At 33.7% G+C, this 20708-nt stretch overlaps 1 protein-coding gene across 1 annotated transcript in view; it reads right to left on the bottom strand.

Moving 5' to 3' along the window:
- The window catches only part of LOC148949890 (uncharacterized), a 141589-nt gene that overhangs the window by 36280 nt on the left and 84601 nt on the right, over positions 1-20708 (bottom strand). Inside the window, exons 6-8 of the mRNA XM_089091982.1 lie at positions 15127-15300; positions 11986-12138; positions 1439-1565 (exon numbers count right to left, since the gene is read on the bottom strand). Coding sequence (XP_088948108.1) covers positions 1439-1565; positions 11986-12138; positions 15127-15300 — 454 coding nt within the window. The remainder of the gene's footprint in view (positions 1-1438; positions 1566-11985; positions 12139-15126; positions 15301-20708) is intronic.

The following is a 20708-nucleotide window of genomic DNA, read 5'->3' as shown; positions in this document are numbered from 1 at the left end:
GATGGCAAAGAAAACTAAGTAATTTTTTTGAATTCAGCTTACAAAGCTGGATTAGAAAACACTTCTAAACAACGTTATTTGCTCTTTTAATCTAAAACACCAAAAATTCACCGACATAAATAATTAATTTCGAACTGATTTCGTAAAAACTGTAGCTGATGGATAATTTCTAATTTCATATTACAATGACTTAGAACTATACACCTTAGTTATTATACAATAAAAATTGTATATTTTTAGCCCAGTGAATAACATGGTATGGTCTTTCCGTCAAAAACTTCCCATATAATCTGATTATGTAATATGTATGCTGATTTCGGGTCACCAGACATGAATAAATCTTTATTTTCAACGTTCCCTTTATTTCAACAAACTTTAAAAGATCTACTTTCTTTGATGCACTGAATTAAATATTACTAATTTTTAGATGAGAAAAATCATGACGATAGAAAAGTTTTATTATATATTTATGTTTTATATTGTATATATATATAGTTTCATTATTACGATAGAAAAGTATGTATGATTAGCTCAGTATAGTGAATAATTTCTTCTATTACCAGTGTTTTTAAATAATCATTTCTTGAATTTTATTGTCTGAAACAGAAAACAAAAACAGCAAAAAGGCATATGCTCCTTTTAACCTACAAATCAGATTTCACCTGAAAAATACAACCAATTTTGAAATTAATTAAGTAAACTTTAGTTTTTGAAAGATACTGATTCCACAGTCGAATTCAGCGTACAGTGATGGTTTTGAACAATATATATTCGTTTTAAACGATAAAAGTTGTACATATTAGTCCTGTAAACGGAACTCGTCAATGATGTTTTTTCCGTCTGAAACATTGTACATTATTTCTGATTTTCTGAAATCAGAGAATTTTATTATGAATTGTTCTACCACAGGAAAACAAAACCTAAAATAAAAAGGTAAAAATAAAAAAAAACAAAAAACAATAGGTAAAATAAAAGATAGTTAATAAGTTTTATTAGCTCTAGTCCCTGTGATACAATGTGGAAGTATTCAGTTATCAGACCATTTTGGGTATTCTGGAGAAAAAATAGTTTAGAAAGCTTTTTGCCAAAGCTTTTTTACGCTGAATTCAAAAAAAAAAATATGGAAATTTTTTCGTAATACTTCTACTTTTTACATAATTATTTCTTAAATTTTAGTGGCTTCATGGCATCACCATCTTAAGATAGGCCCGAGGTTTTGTCAAGTCAATTCTTTTTATTCTTAAACCTTATAATACCATCTCTTAAAGCAAGGAAAAAAAGAAAAAGAGAGGAAAGGTTTTTTCCTTAAAAAGGAAAGTTTGATATCACCTCTGCCACAAGGTCATGTGACATAGCGATAGTAGGTTCAAAGTCAATTTCTCACACCCAGCGTATGTCAGGTATATCGAATGTTTAAAAAGTCAATTTTGATCATTACCTGCAGGCACAGAGCCTCCGATTGACTGAAGCTGATTTAGTAGGGCTTTGAGTGACCGGTTTTCCAACTTTTCATCATGAAGGCAAGATTCTAATTTCGACTTCTCACTTTCAAAAGATTGGGCTGCCTAGAAGAAAAAAAAAAGACAAAGCATTAAATTTTGGGTAATTCCTACAGTAGGTAGAATATATTTCGCCTTTGGTAACTGACAGGAGATTGGCGTTACTTTTGGAGTTGGCTGGGTGAGTCTCCCATTCTCTCATTGATTAATGCAGCATGTTTTAGCGATAATTTCGCACTTTAACTCACATAAAAACAGTGAAGTTACACAAGTCATAACTTGTCGAAGCGAATTTCAGGCTAAGCAGGCTAACGGGCTTTTCATATGACCAAAATATTTTTATAAGACCAGGAAAAGCGGCCTTTCTTTAACAAAAATAAAGCTTCTCATTTTTATTTGCCTTGAACAAAGATAATCTTCCTTATAGCCCGCGTCATCCAGAAGAGTTCAACAATACTAGAATACAAAATAAATATTATAGTGAAAAATTGCCGGAAAAAGGTCGATTATTTAATTTTTCTGGATTGCTCTCTCTATAAATAGAGTAATTTCTCTTTTTGAGTTTCCAGAAATGGGCAGCCAAGAGCATCCTGAGTAATAGAAGTACTTCCTACCACGGTACCCTCGCAATCCCAGAACTCCAGATTTGGGTAACTTTATCCTAAGAGGTAAAATCCTACTGTCACCTTGGACTTTTCCACCGAGAAGCCAAGACCAACAGCATTACGAGACTGACGCCGAAACTTGTGCCTTTACGTGTTCGAAAAATCTCCACTAGATCTCTTTTGTAAAAGGCGAAAGATTAACTCGATATGAGGAGAGGTCAGAGCTACTGTATAGCTATTACATAGCTATTGTATAGCTATATGAGGAGAGGCCAGAGCTATTACGGAAAGTATGGCGGTCCCAAAGCTTCTCTATCCGCCTAAAGCTACGACTCTTCAATAGCAATGTTATGCCAGTGCTGCTTTACGCAGCCGAAACCTGGCACTTGAACCAGGAACAAGAGAGAAGAATACTTGCTTTCGAAAACACATGTCTTAGAAGAATTCTCAACATCCGTTGGCAGCAGAGAATAACAAACCAATCCATGACAAGACTGGCCAGCCTCTTGTGACATATATCATAAGAGTCCGCAGATGGAGATACCTTGGCCACGTACTACGTATGGACAATCTTCGACCACCAAATGCAGCCCACCATTGGCAGCCATCCGGTCCACGCCGCAGGGGCAGACCCAGAAACACCCTGCGTCTAACGTACAAGCGTCGACAGATGTCCGTAACCTGCACACATCAATCCAACCTCAGTGGGAGGACATACTTGCAGCAGCAAACCTGTGGGAAGATTGGCGGCTCCTTCTTGATGCCCTGAGTGCCTCTGGAGGCACAGGCGGATCTAAGGTCTAAGGTAAGGTAAGATCTCTTTTGAACCCTTTTGACATCGTTGGATAATAGTGCATGAGAGCACGTTTTGTAGTAGTACGTAATTTTAGCCATTGAGGTGCGATTACTCTTGCAAACAAACATTTTTTCTCCCTCTCTGGTAAAAGTTTTGATATATTACTTTCCATCTTTCTAAATTAGACATATAGAAAATATACTTTATATAAATATATTTTCTGCTTTTGATGATCAATTTCCAACAACACATTGGAATTCTTTGAGAGGTCTATTAGCAATAAAGAATAACCAGCAATGGTGATATAGGAAAGAGGGATCAATAGAAATCAGTTCTATGGCCACGTTAAACAGCATAAATGGGAGTCAGTCTTGACAACGGTAGTAATCAGGAATCAGTTCATATAGCGTGACTGAACAGGTATCAGTTCGTACAATAGAGCTGAACAGGGTTAATGTATGTCAGTTCGTACGACGACCCTGAATAAGACAAATAGGAATAATTTCATACAGTGGAACTGAACAACACTACTAAGAATCAGTTGATACGGCAGCACTAAACATGAATAATACAAAACAGTTTGTACAGCGGCACTAAAAGGCTAATAGCAACCAGTTCGCACGGGAGTACTGAACAAGACTAATAGAAACCAGTTCAGACGGTGGCAGTGAACAGAACAAATAGGAGTCAGTTCGTATTATGACACTGAACAAGAATAATAGGAACCAGTTCAGACGAAAGAACTAAATATGACGGTGACCCTGAACAGGAATAATAGTAATCAGTTTACATGACAGGACTGTGGCTAATAGGAGAAGTTGCATTAATTAAAGTTTGACAAATATCAAATAGGGAATGCACCCTAAGACAGGCATTGTATTTTAATTCATTTCAATGAAATAAAGGAATTCAAAAGCTAAAGAAAATTTGTGTCATTAGTTGTCAGTGTTTGGTCTAATTAATTTTCTCAGATATTGCCGGTCGCATTCGATTGCGACTTAGAAAGGGACCAGGACTTGCTTCGACATCTGCGGATAATCTGCCACGTTTATGTTGGGGCATCATACAGGAATGACAGGATTAATAAGAATTGTACGGCGGTACTGAGCAGAAATATTGTCAATTACTATACTCAGACCATATGCTTTAAACGTAGATGCAAAACAATACTGATGACAGGACTTGGGCTATACTGACATTCGAACTAGGGCTATACTGACAGTAGTGGAAGCAAAATAAAGATGAAACAAAGCTTATCGCCCAACAGATACGAAATGAGATGGACACCGCTTTTAAATTGATCCCAATCAAATTTTAACCATCATCAACAAGTACAAAATCCTCAGAATAAAAACTTCATGGCAAATAATGAGAAGAAAATTCAATATCATTTAAGAATAACTGGATTGCTTTAATTGCTTTTAATGCTTGATTAATGGTTGTTATTAATAAATTGTTCTGTTTTAATGATTTCAATTCTTAATTTGAGAGTGGATGGATTGAATTAATTGATTTTAATGCTTGATTAATGGTTATTATTAATAAATTGTTTTGTTTTAATGATTTTAATTCTTAATTTGAGAGTGGATGGATTGCTTTAATTGCTTTTAATGCTTGATTAATGGTTGTTATTCATAAATTGTTTTGTTTTAATGATTTAATTCTTAATTTGAGAGTGGATGGATTGCTTTAATTGCTTTTAATGCTAGATTAATGGTTGTTATTCATAAATTGTTTTGTTTTAATGATTTAATTCTTAATTTGAGAATGGATGGATTGCTTTAATTGCTTTTAATGCTTGAATAATGGTTGTTATTCATAAATTGTTTTGTTTTAATGATTTAATTCTTAATTTGAGAGTGGATGGATTGCTTTAATTGCTTCTAATGCTTGATTAATGGTTGTTATGAATAAATTGTTTTGTTTTAATGATTTAATTCTTAATTTGAGAGTGGATGGATTGCTTTAATTGCTTTTAATGCTTGATTAATGGGTGTTATTAATAAATTGTTTTGTTTTAATGACTTTAATTCTTAATTTGAGAGTGGATGAATTGCTTTAATTGTTTTTAATGCTTGATTAATGGTTATTATTAATAAATTGTTCTGTTTTAATGATTTTAATTCTTAATTTGAGAGTGGATGGATTGCATTAATTGATTTTAATGCTTGATTAATGGTTGTTATTAATAAATTGTTTTGTTTTAATGATTTTCATTCTTAATTTGAGAGTGGATGGATTGCATTAACTGCTTTTAATGCTTGATTAATGGTTGTTATGAATAAATTGTTTTGTTTTAATCATTCTAATTCTTAATTTGAGAGTGGATGGATTGCTTTAATTGCTTTTAATGCTTGATTAATGGGTGTTATTAATAAATTGTTCTGTTTTAATGATTTTAATTCTTAATTTGAGAGTGGATGGATTGCTTTAATGACTTTTAATGCTTGATTAATTGTTGTTATTTATAAATTGTTTTGTTTTAATGATTTAATTCTTAATTTGAGTGGATGGATTGCTTCAATTGCTTTTAATGCTTGATTAATGGTTGTTATTTATAAATTGTTTTGTTTTAATGATTTAATTCTTAATTTGAGTGTGGATTGATTGCTTTAATTGCTTCTAATGCTTGATTAATTGTTGTTATGAATAAATGGTTTTGTTTTAATCATTCTATTTCTTAATTTGAGAGTGGATGAATTGCTTTAATTGCTTTTAATGCTTGATTAATGGGTGTTATTAATGAATTGTTCTGTTTTAATGATTTTAATTCTTAATTTGAGAGTGGATGGATTGCATTAATTGATTTTAATGCTTGATTAATGGTTGTTATTAATAAATTGTTTTGTTTTAATCATTTTAATTCTTAATTTGAGAGTGGATGGATTGCTTTAATTGCTTTTAATGCTTGATTAATGGGTGTTATTAATAAATTGTTCTGTTTTAATGATTTTAATTCTTAATTTGAGAGCGGATGGATTGCTTTAATTGCTTTTAATACTTGATTAATGGTTGTTATGAATAAATTGTTTTGTTTCAATCATTCTAATTCATAATTTGAGAGTGGATGGATTGCTTTCGTTGCTTTTAATGCTTGATTAATGGGTTTTATTAATAAATTGCTCTGTTTTAATGATTTTAATTCTTAATTTGAGAGTGGATGGATTTCTTTAATTGCTTTTAATGCTTGATTAATGGTTGTTATTCATAAATTGTTTTGTTTTAATGATTTAATTCTTAATTTGAGAGTGGATGGATTGCTTTAATTGCTTTTAATGCTTGATTAATGGTTGTTATTAATAAATTGTTTTGTTTTAATGATTTAATTCTTAATTTGAGAGTGGATGGATTGCTTTAATTGCTTTTAATGCTAGAATAATGGTTGTTATTCATAAATTGTTTTGTTTTAATGATTTAATTCTTAATTTGAGAATGGATGGATTGCTTTAATTGCTTCTAATGCTTGATTAATGGTTGTTATGAATAAATTGTTTTGTTTTAATCATTCTAGTTCTTAATTTGAGAGTGGATGGATTGCTTTAATTGCTTTTAATGGTTTATTAATTGGTATTATTAATAAATTGTTCTGTTTTAACGATTGTAATTCTTAATTTGAGAGTGGATGAATTGCTTTAATTGTTTTTAATGCTTGATTAATGGTTATTATTTATAAACTGTTTTGTTTTAATGATTTTAATTCTTAATTTGACAGGGGATGGATTGTTTTTAATTGCTTTTAACACTTAATGAATGATTGTTATCAATTAATATTGTTCGATGAATAGTGCTTTACAGACTTTAATGCTTAATTTAAGAATGACTGGATTGTTTTAATTGCTTTTAATGCTTAATTAATGATAGCTACTGATTAGTGTTATTAGTCATTATTACTTTAATGATTTTAATGCTCAAGTTAAACATAACTGAATTACTTTAATTGCTTTAACGATAATTGATTTTCCATCGGGAAATGAAAGGGGATTCAATCTTTGAAAGGGGAATGAAACAAAGTTAATCTCAATGGCATAAACCGGCTTAACTCAACGGCTCAACGGCTTAAATCTCAACGGCTTAACTTGAGGATAAACCGCTATCGTTTGCATCAATAAAGAAGCTTCAATTGTTGTTGAAGCATCCCGGCTAATGCACGAACAAGAACATATAGAACAGAATATATCAATTCACTACAATAGCTTTCAGCTACCATGAACAGGTCAATATAGACAAAAACTGAAATACATAATGCAAGAGGCTATAAAAAAAAGCAATAACAAAAATAGAAAGTAGCAGGTATTGCTAAGGTTAACACAATAAAATGTAAGAAAAACCTCAAGTAATAATACCAATGATTGAAATGATGAAAAAAATACTATATAAATAAACTGCACAATCTTCCTGTTGTTGCAGTGAAATATCAGGAATGTAATGAAAAATATTAAGCTTCATCTGCATTGGGTATCTTGGGTAGCTGTATTGGGGTATCTTGGGGTGTTTTGAAAATGTCAAGCAATGGACGCGGAAATTTTAAAAGCAATACCTTACAAATGAGATGTTTATAAACAAAAAAAAGTTTTATAGACGCGCTCATCAGATGCAGTCATATTGAATATCGGCACTATATTTATATCTAAGGCTCCAAAATTGTTTATTTACAACATTTGGAACGCTAAAAGAACAAATCAAGAATTTATATTAATGTATATTTAATTTAATTTATTTGTACACCCATCATAAACACAGAAATTGATGGAAAAACAGTAGAAAAGAAAAAAAAACAAAAAACATACACTTAATGGTACAGACAAAGCAAATACACATGTACATCAATCAAAGTGACGAGAATAGAGGTAGCCAAGGATGGCTGCTACCCTCCAACTTAGCACAAAACTTGTCAAGCAACTGATTAACTGCAGAAAATGGATCAGTTACTGCGTATCGCCAGATCAGGTGAGAATTACTCTTTCTCACTGGAACTTGCAGCAGAAACTTCAAATATCTGAAGAAAATTCTACGGATTTTAAATTTATCTTCTTTACGCAGAAGTTTCCAAAATGGTGTTATATATAATATATACGGCACCGCGACAACATTATAAATTCTAGCCAGTAAAAACCTATCAAGATTTATCTTCGAAGAAATTGTGGCCCCATACGCAGTTCTAATTTTACGCTCTATCTGTGTGATGATTAGCGAACGGGTAGATGACAGTGTGTCACCGATGGGCAGTCCCAAGTATACTAGTGACTCCACAGGCTCGACAGACTGGGATCCTAGTTGAATGTGAGGTAGAGCAGACTTATTCCAGTTAAACAACATTACTTCAGATTCTGACACAATAAAACTAAGGCCAATATCACCATACTGAGATGACAGGATATTAAAATTACTTTCTATGGATGTTATTTGCCGAGAAAAATTCAAGATGTCATCCGCAAATCCAACTATGGTCACATCTATTCCTCTTAAAATACAGCTTGTAGTGACTTTGGACTGCGCCTCGGAAGCACTATTAATAAACAACTCTGGCGAAGAAATCGCACCCTGTTTGCAACCTTTTTTTACAGGGATTTTCCGAGTGGGTTCTACATTAGGAATGCGTAAACACAAATTTAGTTGGCGATACACATCATAAAAAGGTCGAACAATAGCTGGGTCGACACCATTTTTCCGTAATTCTAGCATTATCTATGCATGTATGCCCGAGTCAAATGCGCGGCGTACGTCATATTCACCAATAGCCAGCGATTCATTAAAAATGTACGCATCTAACGGAACAGTTGCTACAACATGTAATGCTTGAGCGCATCCCATTCCTGACTGGAAACCAAACTGGTGGGGAGGGACCTTGCAACACTTCCTAATGCCACCTATTATTAACAATTCAAAAAGCCTGCAAAAACCAGAGGAAATAGTTATCGGTCTATAAGAAAAAGGTTCTGTTGTGGTTTTCCTTTTTTCAGTATAGGCGTTATGGATCCTAAGCTAAATAAATATGGTACAACACCATGCGTCATAATAATCTTATAAGCAATTGCAAGATGTTCAAATAAAAGTGGACGACCGTTCAATAGATGATGTGCACATATTTTATCAGCAACACTTGACGATTTTTTCTTTAATTTTTTGCACACTTCCCGGATTTGACTACTGATCACAACAAAATAATTTAACTCTTTAGTAAGGAGGGGACTTAGTTGCTCACAAAACATCAGGCTGCAAATTCTGCACTTTAATAATCAACCCATTCTTTCTCACCAATCGCTCTGGAAGTCGGATTATTGTACTCAGCAGGCTTTACACGTAGATTCCAAATCAGATTAGGATTATCCATGATTTTCGACACAGTTTCAAGTTTTAAAGCAATACGATGTCTATGCAGTTCTTTTACAAATTTCAGCTTAGTGAAAATACGAATTTGATTGAATGCACCACTTTTAGGCCTGTTACATTCATGCCAAATCTGCAGTCAAAACTTGGCCGCAGCCTTTGCATTAGCCAAATCGGAGTTTTGAGCCCATCCTTGTGCTCGAGATATACGGCGCAATTCAACACTAGGAACAGCTTGGCGGTTAGCTATTTTTAATTCGTGGACATATTTCAGCAAAGTATAGGTCCAATTGCAGTCTTATTTCACTATCAGGTAAGTCAGCATTCCACTGGAGCAGATGAAATGAAACCTTAATTTTTCCGAGGACTTCGTAATACTTTTGTTGGAATAAATGGCGGGACGCCTTTTTCCAGTCACTCACGAGTTTCGGTTTAGGTTTCGGCGGGTAAGCATTCACAGTACATGGGTTAGTGACAGACAGGGGCAGATGGTCTTAGTACCTTCCGTCAAGTCCTACCTGTACGGTAGGTAGCTCAACATTATAACTAACAGCGTGATCGATGTTAGACACAGACTGAGAGGCACTTATAAAAGAATATTACTTGTTTTTCGTGGCTAGCTTGAATCCATTAGGAAGTGAACATAGAAGCACTTGGGCACGACAGTTGCTGCTGTCTTCAATGTTACAGTTAAAGTCTCCCAAAATCACTAATGGTAAGCCGACCCTTAGTACTTTCTTTATTGATCCGAGTCTCTTGCAAGCGATGGCAAACTTTTGCTCCGAAACAATATTATTGTAATTAGTAGGCAAGTAAACATTGGCTACAATGAAATTCCTACACTTAATAAGCTGAAAGTGTTCACTTTGCTGGAGACAAGCATGGGGGCGGGGACCAGAATTGGAGATTATAGCAAGTCTTCCTGAAGGACGTCCGTAGTTGCCGAATTTGCGCGCTGACTGTATAATATAATGACGATCTGGAGGAAATTTTAGAAAGTTGACACTGGCTTCCGTGAGAAAATGTTCTTGGAGGCAAATAAGGTCGTATTTCGTCGATAGATCACTAAGAAATGGTAATTTGTCTGGTAGTTTACCATTGATATTCCAAAAGCACACCTAGTAAATTATCATAGGACAATAGGCATAGATGGTTGCGCTTAATAGAGTGGGTAAGATGCGTGGGGATACTTTTGCTTTTTGAACCACAATTTAGACACATTTGGGGGTTTTTACACAAGCTTAAAGAAATCTGAAAAGTACTACCATAATTCGAGCAATTTTCTTGTCCATTGCAGTTGGTAGCGATATGACCAATAGTGTGACATTTAAGGCAGCGCTGGGGCAGGAAAAAGAACTCCTCAACCCTGAATAGCTCAAGGTAGATCTTAAAGGGATTGGGAATAGCATTGTCCGGATCAGCACGACTCGGGTAGTATAATTCGAAGACTCCAGCTACTCGGCTTAGCTCTTTTTCATCAAGAAAACTTGAACTCCGCTTTACAATACCTACTCATTGAGGCACTTTCACTTGTATGTCAATTTGCTTACTACTCATGACTTGGGCTAACTGTGTTGCTGAATCGCGTGACTTGACAAGGATTTTCCAGTCATTTTTGCTACGCTTTAGAGTAAGAGAGTCCGAATCTACCCCACTTGGGCACAGCTTGCTTATGAACTCTTGCCTAGCCCGCGGCGAGACATTTCGACGATTTGTTTTATCTTCAAGGATTGAATATGTAGCAGGCAGAAGTGGCTCTTTAATATCGATATAGATATCTACATCGATATAGGAAGTGTAAATATCGATAAATTACAAAAAATGGGACACTGTCCAAAACTATATGCAAAATCATATTTAAATAATGAAAATTTGGTATGAAACTTGCCATTAGCAAGAACCAGACCCACAGCTCCTGCTAGGTAGACAGGGAGCCCTGCCACCAAAGGAGCAACAAATATTTTGATAAGCAAACATACTTAATTTTACTTTGCCACTAATAAGCTGATAAACTGAAACAAATATTAAATACACAAAAATGGTTAAATTTCCCTTCATAGCTAAAAATTCCATGTGATTAGATTTATTATCGGCGGTATTATACAAAAGTAATTACGCCACCTCATGGAGGTCTTACGGGTGGCTGTAGCTACCTCCCTTTCCCTGGATTCAGCATGTATGACAGTGCTATCAAGTTCTATTCTTTGGAACTCTTTATTCATACAACCATAGACTGCTCTCTCCTCCCTCTCTACTTTTTCTTGGTAAATTTCACGCACGCATTCTGAGCGAGCACTATTAACTGTAGACAAAAACACAGATACAATCATTAAATTAGAAAGAAATTTTTTCTAAAAATGGAGAAATAAAAACCATGTCGATTGAATCCTTCGAACAGTTTTTTTTTTTTTTTTTTTTTTTTTTTAAGATGTTAACTCTTAACTCTGTCCCTTGACAAGGAAATTCTAAATAACGCGGCCAATCCCAAGATACTTCAAAATAAAAATGCAAAATTGGTAATAAAATCCAGCTCTTCTTTTAATAGCTAGCTTAGTTACCGCCACAGAAGTATGATCTTAAACCCATAAGCAAACCAAAAAACAAACTTGAATATTCCCAACCATTTGATGAACAAAATAGAAATGCAATACATCATCTTTGCCACTTTCATTATCATTTATTCTATGAAACTAACAAATCTATTCCTACAAAACCGCTGAAATGAAAATAGTAAATAAGTTTGTGACAGCAAACTTACTATCTGAAGGTTACATTTTTCGGACAGCAGTTGTGAGCACTTGGCCTCAGCAGCATCTATTTGAGCTGCTTTTTCCAAAGCGTTTGCTAGTTGAACTTCAATAGTTGAGTAGCTTTCTCTCAAATCAATTAATTCCTTTCGATAAGTGTCACTCTAGAAAACCAATATATTAGTTCGCTCTTTAGCATTCTTTAGTATACTAAATAATATTCTTTATAATTCTGTAGTATACCTTTGCCTTTATGGTACTATATGGCTCAATTTTCATTTTTCACTTCATTATTTTCAGTTGACTTGGGAAAATCGGCTACTTTAGCATTCTTTAGTATACCAAAGAATACTAAAGGTCAGTTTTCTTTAATCCTACTGAGTCAAATTCTCAGTAAGGGCCTCCCTCAGGCCACTCAGCACATCCCCAGTTGGCGGACAAAGAAACACCCTACAGATATGTAGGGTACCTCCATTGAATATGAGGCGCGGACCAAGGGTGGACCTAGACCCTGGAGATCCACAAATTGAAACTGGGGTACACTCTCTCGGAGGCCATAAATAAAGGTGGAAGAGGAAGAAAGGTCCCGTTGACACAGACTGAGATGCCACTGAGTGCCACTCTAGAAAGCCAACATATTAGTTCGCTCTTTACTGTTTTTCAGATTTTTTTAAATATCTTCTTTGTATCCTAATTTGGACCCGAAAATGGTAGATACGAAGGCGCTATGCAGCCTTATAAATTTATGAGATTTTTATGAAGATTTTTCTATGAGATTTTTTTTTTTTAGAATTTTATTTATATTTTATGAGAATTGATGAAGTTTTTTTTTTATAATGAGATTTTTAATGATATTTATGAAGATGGATGCGTTGGTAGTTAGATTTTGAGTTTGATCCAATTGATTATTTGTCTTTCTGCTGAATTGACTTTCACTGATGTGAGTCGTAATGTTCCATTTGATTGTTTGTATTGACAAAATTACAAAATATGTGTTGATACGGGTTAGAGTCCCCGGTTAGAAATATCATTTTTCGTTCTATTTCGATGCTACTCATATCGCATTATGTATGCATATAGTTTAAACAAATTATTATTACTATTATTCATAAATTAATTAATAAATAAATATAATAACTGGTACTTCTTTGTCCAGTATACTCTTTTTACCACTGTTTCAAAAAGACTCCATTGAAACGGTTACTCTAAAATTTGTGCAGAATATTTTTTCATGAAAATAAAAAGTAGCTTTAGAACGAAAAATTGCAGCTGATCGTCCTTTGCTTACCGTATTTTGTATGTATATGGTTTACATAAAATTATTATTATTCTTTACTCCTTGGAGTAATTATTATTACTGTTATGCGCTACTCCTTGGAGAACTTTTCGAAAAGAGTCCGGTAAGCTGTCATGACCTTGAGCGATATTGTCATACAGGGCAAAAACTCTAAGAAAAGTCGATTAAAGATTTTAAACGTTCCTTTTCGGACGCTCCAAAGTCCAGTTAATGAAATTAAATCAGCTTAATTTTTGTCGGCCCTTAATGACAGAGTAAACAAATTAGCAGAACAGGATTATTTCCCCCGTAAGATAACTTTGCTCTCAGGAAAAGTGCTGACACGTCAATTATATTAAAGCTGAATTTAATGTTGCTAAGAAACAGGGGCCTTGCAAGGTCCCGACATAAAACCTTTCGGAAAAAAAAAAAAAAAAAAAAAAAAAAAAAAAAAAAAAAAAAAAAAAACTGTGCAAATTGGCAAAAGGTCTCCAAAATAAGTAAACTAAAAATAAGTAAACCTTAAAATAAGTAAAGTCCTAAGTATTGGTAGTTCGTCTGTATAAATAAGGTTATAATACTGTAAATCTTGGTTTCACACGGAATAGGATAATTTCGCTCTTATTTCAAAATATTATTACGCAAATAATTGTGGAGTTTTTTTAAAAAAAGAAATTGTTTTAAAAAGAAAATATAATTTAAAAAAAAAGTAAAAAAAGGAAAAAAAAGGAAAGAACAGACATGTAAACATAAACCGATTCCTCAGAGTAAAATTGATTGTTCGGGGTAGCCGGCATACAGTCTACAGAACATTAAATCAGCAAACCCCTACCAAAACATAAAAACCGTAAAAAAAGAAAGCAGAGCATAAAAGGTGGAGACAAACCCAAAACAAAATAAACAAGCAATTTTGCACTGGTTTTATTTACATTTCTGTATAAGCATTGTGATCAAACACCGTTTACCTTCATGTCAAAATTCGATTTCGAATGTTCGACGTTTCGATCCTTCTCCATTAAAGAAGTATTTGACAAGGAAATTACTCAGGGTATCAAAGCTCGTACACACTACATACATGTGATTTAAGACAAGAGATTTTTTAAACGACAAACAAGTTCAATATTGTTAAATAAACACTACAAGAAAATAATTTAGAAAGAGATTTAACAAGACGCATGTTTTGATTTCCATTGAGACTAAGTTCTGACAGAACACGGCAAATTTTATCGAGGGAAAGTGACCAAGCTGTCATATATATATATATATATATATATATATATATATATATATATATATATATATATATATATATATATATATATATATATATATATATATATATATATATATATATATATATATATATATATATATATATATATATATATATAATATATATATATATATATATATATATATATATATATATATATATATATATATATATATATATATATGTATATAGTTGCTAGTTATATGTAGTTATATATATAGTTGCTATATGAAACTACATTACATTACTTTGCTTAAACAAAATGAACTTCAGAAAAGACAAAATGGAAAATTGTTTGAAAGACAAAAAAGACATGTTTGAAAGACAAAATTTGTTTGAAAGACAAAATGGAAAAAAGACAAAAATGCAAATTGTTTTGAAGTAAAAAAAAAAAAAATCCTTAAATTCAACAAAACCTTCTAAATCTAAAAAGGCTCAGAAGGGAGAGATGGAGATAAGGAGATAAAGAGAGAGAGAGAGAGAGAGAGAGAGAGAGAGAGAGAGAGAGAGAGAGAGAGAGAGAGAGAGAGAGAGAGAGAGAGAGAGAGAGAGAGAGAGAGAGGAGAAAGGTGAGGAGAGAGAGAGAGAACACATTGATCATACCTCTTGCTCTTTAACTCCTAATAAAGCTTCAATTTCTGCTTTTTCAGCAACAAGCTCATCTTGCATAGCCAAGAGTTGAGCATTCATTTTCCCTTGCTCTTCCGACGTCGCGAATAACTCTTCGAAACGTTGGTCCCAGACTGCCTTCTCTTTTTTGGCTAAATCGTTCTCAACCTGAAGTTTTCAAGAATTTTCAATCAATAGTTGAGAAAACCGATACAAAGTGATATAGGTAGATTCACACTAAAAGTTCTTCAACTTTTGAGCTACTCCAAGAAGAATATGAGCACATTGGTTTGAGTTTTAACACTGATAAAACAGTTGTTCTACCATTTAACTATAAGGATATAGAAGTTCAATAAGCCTATCTGGCTCTGAAGTTCTTTTTACTAGCAGCCTTACTTACCTGGGTATGCCTACTGGAGCAAATCTGAAAGAAACTGCAAACCTGGCATTAAAAAATTTGTAAGATTTGGGCTAGAAAGATTTAGGCTAAGATTTTGGACTGGTAAGATTTGGGTTGCGTATGCATCCCTGGCTTCTGCAGAGAAACCGTTCTCAGTTATATAATAACCTAAAAGTTCCACACCTAATTGCTAATGCTCTTGCACATGTTTGGTCTTTTTTAACTGTGGTAAGAAAAAGCAAGTTAACCGCCTTTATTTTAAATTTGCGAAAAATTTGATAGAACTACCATCATGGGCAAGTAACTCTTTTCTGCAGAGAAAGTATTGATTGGTACCGAGAAGCGCATACTTGATTTTCTACTGAATGCCAGGAGTCTTACCATCATTGGTCATTTCTGCTTGTCCTTGTTCGTAGCTGTCAAAGTATGTTTTTCTTTCTGTTGTTTCTTTTTGTATTTCGTGATTTTTACTGTCTTTTCTGGGCCCTGCCTAAATGTTGTGTGACGGGTTTTAATGATGATGAAATGAAGACATAAAATCAACAGCTGAAGAGATAGACAAATGAGTAAAAGAAAACCCTAATCGTTTAGTTGAGAATTCGACCAAGCATATGTATGATAAACAGCAGAAAAGGTTAAAAACGAATATTCACCCCTGTTTTCAATTCTAATGCACTAATCATCTTAAAAAAAATATGGTTTTTAGTGTTCGAATAGACGTATGGCAACTGAGAATCTCCTCTATGCTACAAGCAAGGGTGTATTCAGAATTTTGTCCAGGGGAGGGGGTATATATATATATATATATATATATATATATATATATATATATATATATATATATATATATAATCCCTCCCCCTGAAAACGGCCTTGGTTACAAATTAGAAAAAAACAAACTATTTTGGTCACTTCTTGGTATTGATTTTTATTTTAATTTTTTTTTTTTTAGAAAATATCGCTTGGATCTACAGTTGAATTGATTTTTCGAAATAAATAAATATATATATATATATATATATATATATATATATATATATATATATACATATATATATATATATATATATATATATATATATATATATATATATATATATATATATATACTACTACTACTACTAACAACTCACCGCAGCACCAAGTCGCCTGAGACCAACACAGCTACGCACGCTCCTCCTCAACTCCAATCTATTCAAAGCCTCCCTTCTTATACCCGCCCAAGAAGTTCCCATTTCCTTAAAATCTTTCTTGATGATGTACTCCCACTCCAGACGGGGGCGACCTGCTTTCCGTTTGGCCCTAGATGGTTGGCCGAAAAGAACAATCTTCGGCAATCTGTCATCCTTCATTGGCACAACATGCCCTAACCACCTCAACCTTTCTTTCATTATAGACCTAGAGAGCGGTATTGAACCACATTTTTCGTATAGCCTATTGTTTGAAATAAGGCCAGTCAGCCGGGTACCGAAAACAATCCTTAAGTAATTTCTCTGGAAAACACCTAGCAAATCTTAAGTCGCTTTTCGGAGCGTCCATGCTTCAGAGCCATATTTGACAACTGTCATCACTGTAGCTTCTAATATTCTAATCTTGGTTTGCAGACTTATCTTCCTACTCTTTCAGACTTTTTTTTAACTGTGACAAAACACCCTGAGCCTTGGCTACTTTTAACATCCTCACTGCTCCCACCATCTTTACTAATAATACTACCAAGATAAGTGATGCTGCCTACCTGATCAATCTTTTCATTACCCAACGTCACTTTTTCATCTTCACTTATTCCTTGCCTTAGTGACTTAGTCTTCCTAACATTAATTGTTCAAACCAATTCTAGCACCCTCTATTCTAGCAAAACCTCTAAAACTATTCTAGCAAAACCTCTGTGTTCTCCTTTTTTTCGAAAACCAGGCATATTTTCTCCGGCTCGTAGCGTTAATGAATAAAACTAAACTTAATGAGAGTTATATATTAGAAATCAGCATAATAGGCCAATCCTTTTAATGTATCTATTGGTATCAAAATTCCGTTTTTCAGAGTTTCGGTAACTATTGAGCCTGGTCACTCCTTTCTTACAGTTCGTTACCACAAACTGTTTGATATAATTATTGATTACCACATTTCACATTTCCTTATTTTTTCAATATAATCCCATCACAACTTTATATGATTATTTTTGGAACTTCTGCTTTTATTTGAAGGATAAATGGGGCTACTCAGAAATATTGCGTGACTAGAAAAATTGGCAGTAGAGTGAAAAAAACAAGATAGATTGTTATCCCATAGCTAGGATACTCAACAAATACATAAATATATTAAAAAAATTTACTGCAGCATAAATATTTGTTGAGGTAAATGTGCTTAAGGAGTAAAATATCAAAACAGTAAAAAATTAATTCTTTATAAATGTTTGTTACTTGCTCGCGATAATTTATTTAAAATTTGCTGATCAAATGGAATTCAGCTTAATTGCCTTAGTAAAGAGCGATGCATCTAAGTGCATTGTTTTGTTTTCTGTTGGTCTTAGAATAGAAGGAAAGCTTCTTCAATAGTAAAATAGCATTGTAGGGCCCAAATTAAAGACTAAAACTCATATAGGGCAGCCAAGCGTCCGTTCATCAACGTTGGCTTCTCAGAGCATCCCAGTAGCCTCACAAGGCTTCAAAAAAAATGTTAAACAAAGATAAACAAAGGATAAACAAAGATAAACAAAGGATAGCCAGATTTAATCTAAACTATCAAAGGGTCCCAAAATATATCTTCAAGGGTGGTACTATGGGTACAGCCGGGGGGCGAATTTTCCCAAGTTGCGTGACAAGCACATTTAAAACTTAAGTATTAGTAGCAAGGTAGACATGTATAACGCCGTCTCGAAATAGGAGTTTTGCGAGGAATTTCAATCTATATGATTGGTGAAGCCAAAGTGCGGTCCACTCCCCAGACCTGTAAAACCCATCGTTCCAATTCTGTACATGTGGGCATGCTGTGTTTCTCTTGATCCTAGATCGTCCAAGTATTAAACAAAACTTGGTATTAAAGTATTAAACAAAACAAGAATAGTGCAACAAAACTTGGTATTAGTCAATACAATTATTATGATTTCATTATGACTAAAATAGCAACTAAAATTGTTGTTCGTCATTATGGCAAACAACAATTTTGTCATATGTCAACAACAATGTCATTATGACAAACAACAATATTCAAAATGAAAAAACGTATTGAGGACTTATATTTCAGTAAATTGGTTCCAATTTCTACCTCGGTTTAGATCAAAGGATTTCTGATTTTTTTTTTTATTAAAATTTTGAGATAGTTTTGCAACATAGAAGCCCATCCAAAACCAAAATTCCCTGAATGAATCGTTCCAAAACTGTTCTGATTTACAAAAAGTGGGCTTTTAAGGGCTTTTTCTTTATAGCACTACACTGTTTTTTTTTTGTTTTTTTTTTTGCTTTTGCATTTTAAAATGGCTACGGTAATCAACAATTTTCTTATATTATAAAAAAAAAAAAAAAAAATAGTAGGTATCCATTTTAAGAGAGCTTGCTATTTTCAAAACAAAATAGAAAAACATAATTTATATTGAAGAGTCAATGAATTTGTTGACTATACATTTGAGCCCAAAATTACAATGCAAAAGCCCGAATTTATGCCCTCGTACTTAAATATTTCAAAGATACTATATACCCCCCAGTTTTAATATTAAACGTATCTTTTTTACAATTTGGTTATTACTAACATAGTACTAGCAAGTCTTGGATTTTTAGTCTATTGAATATTAAAACTTCTAACGTCCCTTTTAATAGTAAAAAGTGATTGAAGGGCAACCAGCCCCGACTCTTAACCTTTTCCCCACCTGAATCATCTTTAGCCTCCAAAGACATCCAATTCAAATAGAAAATTTTTTGAAAATAGTCGAAAGGTCCAATAAATATTCCTCCGAGGATCAAATAACCCCCACAGGTCCTAGGGCAGGGGCTGTAAATAATTGGAAACTAGCAATTATTCATACCTATGCATTATAGTAAATAACAAGGACCTCTGCAATATCTTGGGAAGCCTACTTAAGATTAGCCTAATAAGTTGAAACTTTCAGGAATAATGAAGGAGATGTAAACTAAGTCAAACGACACTTACTGCATCCAGGTTGTGAAAATAGTACATCTGCAATACCTCAAGAAAGACTAAGAGCATTAAGTTGAAAGTGTCAGGAAATGTTGAGAGGGTTGTCGAACTTCATGAAATTACACTGTCAGCATCCAGGTCATCAAAAGGGTGTATCTGCAATTTTCCAGGATTGGCTAAGGTTATGCAGTTGGAAACTTCAGGGAATGTTGAGGTTCTTTCAAAAGGCGTAATGCGCACTCAGGATGTGATGCTAGTGTATCTTATGTATCTCAACAACGACTGAGTGTGTCAACGACAGACTTACGACACCTACAGCATCCAGGTTGTGAAAATAGTACATCTGCAATATCTCGAGAAAGACTAAGGGTATTAAGTTGAAAGTGTCAGGAAATGTTGAGAGGGTTGTCGAACTTCATGAAATTACACTGTCAGCATCCAGGTCATCAAAAGGGTATATTTGCAATTTTCCAGGATTGGCTAAGATTATGCGGTTGAAAACTTCAGGGAATGTTGAGGTTCTGTCACAAGGCATAATGTGCACTCAGGATATGATGCTAGTGTATCTTATGTATCTCAACAACGACTGAGTGTGTCAAGTTTAAACTTGCAGGGAATACTGAGGGGGTGTTAAAATAAATCAAGGATAATATGCGTGTTAAGGTTGTCAAAATGGAGTATCTGAAATATCTCAGTGGCGATTAATGGTATGAAGTTGAAACTTTTGGAGAAGGTTGAGGGGGATGTTGAACTAAATCAAAACAAAACATGTGTGTTAAGGTTGTTAAAAAGAAATATCTTCAAAATCTCGGGAGTGGCTAAGGGTATTAAGTTGAAATTTTCAGGGTTGTGAAAATATTAAATATTATATTAAATATTTAATATTATATTAAACCAAAGACACTAAGATCATCCAGGGGATGAAGATAGCACATCCGAAATATCTCAGGAACAGCTAAGGGTATTAAATCGAAAGTTCCAGTTAGTGCTATTTACGAGAATAACACTGCTGCGTTTAAGGTAGGAGATGTGGTTAGCAACTGGTTTC

Source organism: Artemia sp. Qi Xiang Cuo, chromosome 7 (genome assembly GCF_049724085.1).
Source record: "Artemia sp. Qi Xiang Cuo chromosome 7, ASM4972408v1, whole genome shotgun sequence".
NCBI lineage: Eukaryota > Metazoa > Arthropoda > Branchiopoda > Anostraca > Artemiidae > Artemia > Artemia sp. Qi Xiang Cuo.
The sequence above is the reverse complement of the archived record's forward strand: the minus strand, read 5'-3'. Positions and strand labels throughout refer to the sequence as shown.